The sequence below is a fragment of the Bison bison genome, unplaced genomic scaffold (genome assembly GCF_000754665.1).
Source record: "Bison bison bison isolate TAMUID 2011002044 unplaced genomic scaffold, Bison_UMD1.0 scf7180017864460, whole genome shotgun sequence".
Classification (NCBI taxonomy): Eukaryota; Metazoa; Chordata; class Mammalia; order Artiodactyla; family Bovidae; genus Bison; species Bison bison.
In genome coordinates, this window is record NW_011495022.1 from 6,090,965 (window position 1) to 6,098,413 (window position 7,449).

Consider the following 7,449-nt stretch of genomic DNA (forward strand, 5'->3'; position numbering starts at 1 on the left):
TTCTAATCAAATGAAGTTTCTCAAAGTGAAGAGAGAAAACACTAGGCGGGAAACTATGGAAACTAAACAGAGTTTCTGTCAATATTAGATGATTTATGCTAGAAAATCATTTAGAACAGAGAGACAGTTTGATAAAGTGAGACAATGTTAGCTACTATTATCACTAATCGAGAAATTTGATGTACTTTGATCCATATTTTACACTTATAATTCTGTTTCCTTTTTTACTTTTGAAGACTTTCCTATCCACCAGAAATTGACAACTTCTTGTTTGCCTCCACTCCGGATCCTGTGTATATCACTAACATCTGAAAACATCCAGAATGGGCAAAGTTCCACACTGGAAATCAGGGCCACATGAGGGTTTCCCAGGACACAAACAGCAAGACCAGCCCAAGGAAAGTCCCTTCCAAAGGCTCTTTACTGCCTCGGAGCTGATCAATCCCCACAAAACTATTCCAGCGTCATTCACTCCCGGGCTTTCTTGTTTACTTGTCCAGGCAAGACACCATCCAGGAATTGTTTGCCCTGAAACTGTAGGGCCTGGGGAAAAGATTCAGGGGAAAGGGAATCCCTTGGGGAAAAGATTCAGGGGAAAGGGAATCCCTTGGCTCTTAATGTGAAAAAAAAAAAAAAAAATCAAAACACACACATACACACAAAACAAGTCATTCCCTTAGAGAATATGAGAAAGTGAGTGGTATGAAATCATTGATTTTGTCCTTTCTCAGCTTTGGTCTTGCAGCTTGCTTCCACAGTGAGAAAGATACATGTACTTTTGTCCTACACATCCATCTGAGTAACAAATAGGCCAGGCTGAGGTTCAGTTTTGTGAGATTTACAATGTTCTGCTGCAGACAGAAAAACTGCCATCTGGGTTCTCACTTGCCACCCAGAACCTCTCTGGTTTCCCTGGATTCCACCAATAAATAGAATTCTGGGGCATGACATGAAGTAGCATTTCCTGCTTGGCAGCATCTGATGGAAACGCCTGCCACTTGCCATTGTCAGCAGAGTTAAGTGCCAGGGTCTCATAGGAAAGAAATACTGCAGAAAAAAACTCCCCAGTGTGAGGCTTTGAGAACAGGCCAGTCACATTCCTCTCACCCTTGGGTTTCACTGGTGTGTTCATTTGCTAGGACTGCCTTCACAAAGGACCCCAGGCTGGTGGCTTAAACAACAGAAATTTATTTTCTCATAGTTCTGGAGGCTGGAAATCAAGATCAAGGTGTCAGCAGCATTGGTCTCCTCTGAACCCTCTCTTCTTGGCTGGCAGATGACTGTCTTCTCCCTGCGCCCTCACATGTCCTTTTCTCTCTGTGTCTTAATCTTTTCTGATAAGGACGCCAGTCACCAAAGACCCAGCCTAAGACCTCATTTTAATTTAATTACCTCTGTAAAGGCCCTGTTTCCAAATACAGTCCCTGAGGTGCTGGGGTTTGGGGCTTCAACCTATAAATTTACTGTCAGTTGTTCAGTTGTGTTCAATGCTTTGTGACCCCACGGACAGCAGCCCGCCAGGCTCCTCTGTCCATGGGATTCTCCAGGCAAGAAGACTGGAGTGGGTTGCCATGCCCTCCTCCAGGGGTCTTCCCAACCCAGGGATAGAACATAGGTCTCCTGCACTGCAGGCAGATTCCTTACTGGCTGAGCCACCTAGGAAGCGCTATAGATGTGGGGGGAAGAGCAGGTTAGCCAGTAACAGGTGGGTTGCTGCGTCTGTCCCCTCCTCGTTTCGTCCAGGAGAGAAGATGACCCTCAGCATCTCTGTCTTGCTGTCCCTGACCGTGTTCCTTCTGGTCATCGTGGAGCTGATCCCTTCCACCTCCAGCGCCGTGCCCTTGATTGGGAAGTACATGCTGTTCACCATGGTGTTTGTCATCGCATCCATCATCATCACCGTCATCGTCATCAACACACACCACCGCTCCCCCAGCACCCACGTCATGCCCGAGTGGGTGCGGAAGGTGAGTAAGGCACTGGGACACTCTGCACAGGCAGCCGCTCCCTCGAGGGCAGCTGCAAGTCTCTCCTTCCACATGGCCAGTGGCGTCCTAGGTAACCCTGCTAGGCACTTAGAAACAGAAAGGCTTTCTTGGGCTGTAGGGGCTTTGCGGGAGGAATTTTTCTGGACTCTGGCTGAAGATAAATAACTCATGTCGCCTCCCCAGGGAGATAAGAAAACCAGAATTAACAAAGCCCACTTCAATGTCAACCTTAAAGAATCTCTTTGTTTAGAAAAGACAAATAAATCACTGTCTTTTAACTCAAATACCATGAAATCTTGACCTGTTTGTATGTGAACAGACTGACTATTTCTTTGCTGGTGGAATCACCTGCTGAGACTGGAATAAGGGCTGGAGACTGGCGGGGCGGGGGGTGGGGTGGCTGGGCTTGATGAGAGAGTGTCAGAAAGTTAAGTTTTAATGAAGAACTTGGTCTCATATATTTATTTTACTGAATTTTAAAATGTGTTAACATTTCAGGTGTATCAGTTCATACACACCCACACAGACACGAATGTCCCGGCTTTTGTGCACAATGCAAAAGATTTGCCAGGAACTGACAGAGAAACTACTGTTTGCAATGCATTCTTTTGGAAGGAGAAGTAGTCTCTGCTTCTCTAAAGGCTGTTAAGTAACTCCTAGCAATATCTATAGGGCTTCCCAGTAGAGCAGAGGTAAAGAACCTGCTTGCCGATACAGGAGACACAGGCGACTTGGGTTTGATCCCTGAGCCAGGAAGATCCCCTGGAGGAGGAAATGGCAACCCACTCCAGTATGCTTGCCTGGAAAATCCCATGGACGGAGGAGCCTGGAGTGCTGCAGTCCATGGGGTCACAAAGAATCGGACATGACTGAGGACGAATGCAGCAATACCTATGCTGCACTTCTTCAGGAACAAGAAACAGAAGAAAACAGTGTAGCTGTTTTGTGGGGTTGGAACCTTAATTTTTTTTTTTTTGGCAGGAGGGGCCCTTTAATCTTTTGGTCATGAGAATAGGGGCTTTGAAGAAAGCAGGTGCTTATAGGGGGTCTGGAAGCTTAAGCATCAGTGGTTTCTTAGGAGTCCAATAGCTGCACACTCGCTCCCTCCAGTGGCCAACTGCTGGCATTACAGGATCATCTCTATTAGCCTTAGTCATTTAACAGGCCACAGGACACAGATGAATCTGAGAAAATCTAGTATGGTCCTTTTGTTTTAGGGACAAAAGTAGCTGAGGCCTAGAGAACCTGAATGGCTTGCCTAAGGTCTCATTGCTTATTCAAAATCATAGTTTGATGCTTGCTCTGCTGACAATAATTCCCATACCTGGACTTCTTTTGTATTAGGTTTTTATCGACACTATCCCAAATATCATGTTCTTCTCCACGATGAAAAGGCCATCCAGAGAAAAACAAGACAAAAAGATTTTCACAGAAGACATCGATATTTCTGACATTTCTGGAAAACCAGGGCCTCCACCAATGGGTTTCCACTCTCCCCTGATCAAACACCCCGAGGTGAAAAGTGCCATTGAGGGCATCAAATACATCGCAGAGACCATGAAGTCAGACCAGGAGTCCAATAACGTAAGCTTTGTGGCTTGAGATTCGCACCTTGGGGTTTAAATGGTCACGTGCTTAAGCACAGAGATGGGTTTGGCTTGATGGGAAGGTTGGCATTCAAGGGGCAGCTACTGATGTAAGATGTGCCTGATGACTCCCTAGGCCATCTTAGCAAGTCATCACATTGTGAATAACCTCTTTAGAAGATAAAGATCACAGTGCCAGTGGAGGGAGGATCCACAGTCAAAGGGCCCCTGGATGATGGATAGCACGAACGTTGGGAGTCCGCCATCACCTTCAGGACATTCTGACACATTCCTCTCTCCCAGGCGGCTGAGGAATGGAAGTACGTTGCGATGGTGATGGACCACATTCTCCTGGCAGTCTTCATGCTCGTCTGCATCATCGGAACCCTGGCTGTGTTTGCAGGTCGGCTGATTGAATTAAATCAGCAAGGATGAGTGGAAAGCTGGGCTGAACCTCCGAACCAGGGAGATCTGTCTAGTTGGATACATGCTCATTTATCAAATATTTAATTTTCTGTATTTATTATTCATGGCAACAGTTTATGTTTACATAAGGTTATGGCCTCCAAGCGTGTTCACATTGCTTCTCCCTTCACTCCTGCTGTGGCTGCCTGGAGAGTGAGTCCTTTGCAGTAAGTGAACCTGGATTGCTACAAAAGGCTTTCATTTCCAGCAGCATCTGGAAGAATTTTGCCCATGATAACTGAGGTTTTCTGTTAGTTTTTAAAAAAAATTTTTTTAATTTTAAGCAAAGAGTCTGTTCTTTGCTTAATAGTCAGTTTTGTACTACTGAAAAAGCCCCGTCTGCCAGTCCCCCAAAGATAAAGCATTTGACTTGGAGAGAAGGAAAGCAATAGAAAGACAACAGGGAAATTCTAGAATGGCCACCAAAATACGAACTGCCTCAAAACCCCAAGTTTTGAGGTTTCTGGAATTTGGAGGTGAGGGAATGTCTTCCCAATCGAACACAGCACCTGAGTTTGATGTTTGGGGTTTGAGGGAAAAGAGTAACTAATCTGAATGGAGTGTGGGGCCAGGCATTGTGGGAATGAGATCACATGTTTTTTTTTTTAATCCTCATAACTCTGTAAATGTCCCTAGTTTACAAATAAGAAAACTGAACTTGAGGGAGGTTAAGTTCATTATCCAAACTAGCAAGTAGAACTGACATTTGAACCCAGACATTTGAACTGACATTTGAACCCATGTGGATTCACAGTAGCTCTGAGCTGGGCTGGTTCATCGCTCACTTGCTCTTTGGTTCAACCCTAGCTGCATCTGGGCCATCCTGTGACTCTGGTCAGTGTTTTTGAGAGGCTCAGTCCTAGTATTAGCCTTCTTCCTGCCTTCCCAATTAAACCACCCACCTTTCCCCCAGTCTTTATCCCAACCCTGCTTGAGGTTCTAGTTCTATGAATGAAATCACAAATGTGTGCACATATCATCATTTCCACAATTCTGGACACATGAGTAGGAGAGAAAATTTATTTCCTTTCTTCATAGCAACCTACTGGCCACAGGCAGTGCACCCCAGTACTAGAAAATGTACAGCCCTGGGCTCAGTAATGACCATCATCCCCAGAACACATCTGATCCACATCGGTACCAGAGAGAGTGGGGAATGGCAGTACCAGGTGACCAGTTCAATTCAGTCGCTCAGTCGTGTCTGACTCTTTGCGACCCCATGAACTGCAGCACGGCCTCCCTGTCCATCACCAACTCCCGGAGTTCACTCACACTCACGTCCATCAAGTCAGTGATGCCATCCAGCCATCTCATCCTCTGTCATCCCCTTCTTCTCCTGCCCCCAATCCCTCCCAGCATCAGAGTCTTTTCCAATGAGTCAGCTCTTCACATGAGGTGGCCAAAGTACTGGAGCTTCAGCTTTAGCATCATTCCTTCCAAATAAAACCCAGGACTGATCTCCTTTAGAATGGACTGGTTGGATCTCCTTGCAGTCCAAGGGACTCTCAAGAGTCTTCTCCAACACCACAGTTCTGAACTCAGGGGATTTCAATCTAGGTCTCCTTGGCATTCCCCATGACACACCCATGGCAGGATTGAGTGCCTCATTTACGAGTAAACTAAAGGGAAAACAGTTTGGCACTTCCTCAAAAATCTAGGCATAGAATTATCATATGATCCACCAACTCCTCTCCTAGGTATACACCCAAAAGAACTGGAAGCAGGGACTTGAACAGATACTTGGATACCAATATTCACTGCAGCATTATTTATAATAGCCAAAAGGTAAAAAACCACCCATGTCCATCAGCATAAGAGCAAATGTATGGAGGAATGAAGTTTTTATAAATACTATAACATGGATCAATCTGGAAAACATTATGCTAAGTAAATAAGCCAGATTTGAAAGGACAAATATTGTATGATTCTGCTTATGGGAGATACCTAGAGTAGTCAAATTCATAGAGACAGAAAACAGAATTGCAATTACCAGGGTTTGGGGAGAGGGGTGAGTTGTTGCTTAGTGGGTAGAGCTTCAATTTGAGACAATGAAAAAGTTCTGAAAGTGGATAGTTGTGGTGGGTGTACAATATCAAGAATGTACTTAATGCCACTGAACTGAATGTTTAAAAATGGTTAAGATGGTAAATTGTATGTGCATTTGACCATAATAAAAAAAAATTAAAAATTGGTAAGTTTCATGTTCTGTATATTTTACAACAATTCGATAATGAAGAGGGGAAGAGAGATTCAGTACCTAAATCTGCCTGCCTAATTTGTCGCAGTCCCCCAGGATTCACTAACGATCCAGAGAAGGAACTTAAAAGTCATGTTGTCCATTCTAAGGACAAGGAAACTGAGGCTCCCTGGTCAGTGACTTCCCTCAGGTCACAGAGCTAGTTAGTGACAATCAGTTCTCTTAATTCCTGCTCTCGTGCTATTTCCTTTATATCAAATAGCCCATTTGTCTCCCTACAGTGAGACCTTCCAACATGTCACCTGCTTACCCCCTGGCCTGGAAGCCAGCAGGGAGGCCCCGAGTAGATATGAACGTCACAGTGTGAAGCTCCATCAGCCCCTAAATACCTGTTCCATCAATCTGTCACCAAGTTGCGGACTTTCACCTTTGGGATCTCTTCCCTTCATTAAGGGCTGATTTCCTGATGAAATGGGAGGGGAGACAGATGGTTCTGGGATCTGTCCCCCCTAGAGGTGAGCACCCAGCCCTGCCCTGCCCCTGTGTGGCCCTATCAATGAGTGTGTCTGGGTAAAGGGGTGACTTTGGGGAAAATAAGGAGCATCCTCAAACTGGAACAAGACGAGAGTTCTTGGGGGTGGGGAGTAGGGAGGCTGTTATAGACTGAAGATGGAAGGAGGAATTGTTCAGACTTTGAATCCCTACGTTTTTCTTTCTTTCTTTCTTCTCTAGTTGTCAGAACTGGGGTTTTATTAAATTGGAAAATGTATGAACAATTAAATCAGATGGTGAGAAGTTTCGGGGCTGAGGTGGGTATTTGGCTTTGGCTCTGATCACTGTGGACCACGATGCCATCGTGTTCATTCTGGGGCAGAGGGGCGGGACAGAGGAGCTCAGGTGGCCTCCCTGCCCGTGGCCAGAGGTCTCCCCTCACTCCCCAGCTACTGGGTCTTGCTTTGAAGCCTGAGTTTCCCTGCTCCTGGTTCTCAGCTCACCACTTTCAAGGTCATTTCTCCCACTTCTGTTGTTGAGCTCTAGGTTTGCTCCATTTCTTCAGTGGGCAGAGCCACTGAGCCTACCCCCCACCTGAATTCCTCATCTCTTGCTCCCCCAAATCACCTGCCCCCGCCTCTGCCTGCCAATCACTACGATCATTGTCTCCACCTCTGTCTAAGGTCTGCCTCCACCGGTTGCCTCAATTTTCGTCTCTGGT

At 45.7% G+C, this 7,449-nt stretch overlaps 1 protein-coding gene across 1 annotated transcript in view; it reads left to right on the top strand.

The window, feature by feature from the left end:
* The window catches only part of CHRNA1 (cholinergic receptor, nicotinic, alpha 1 (muscle)), a 19,915-nt gene extending 13,696 nt beyond the window's left edge, over positions 1 to 6,219 (top strand). The window contains exons 7-9 of the mRNA XM_010859806.1: positions 1,744 to 1,967; positions 3,333 to 3,572; positions 3,878 to 6,219. Of these exons, the coding sequence (XP_010858108.1) occupies positions 1,744 to 1,967; positions 3,333 to 3,572; positions 3,878 to 4,009 (596 nt within the window). The 3' untranslated portion in view covers positions 4,010 to 6,219. The remainder of the gene's footprint in view (positions 1 to 1,743; positions 1,968 to 3,332; positions 3,573 to 3,877) is intronic.
* Positions 6,220 to 7,449: the final 1,230 nt, after the last annotated feature.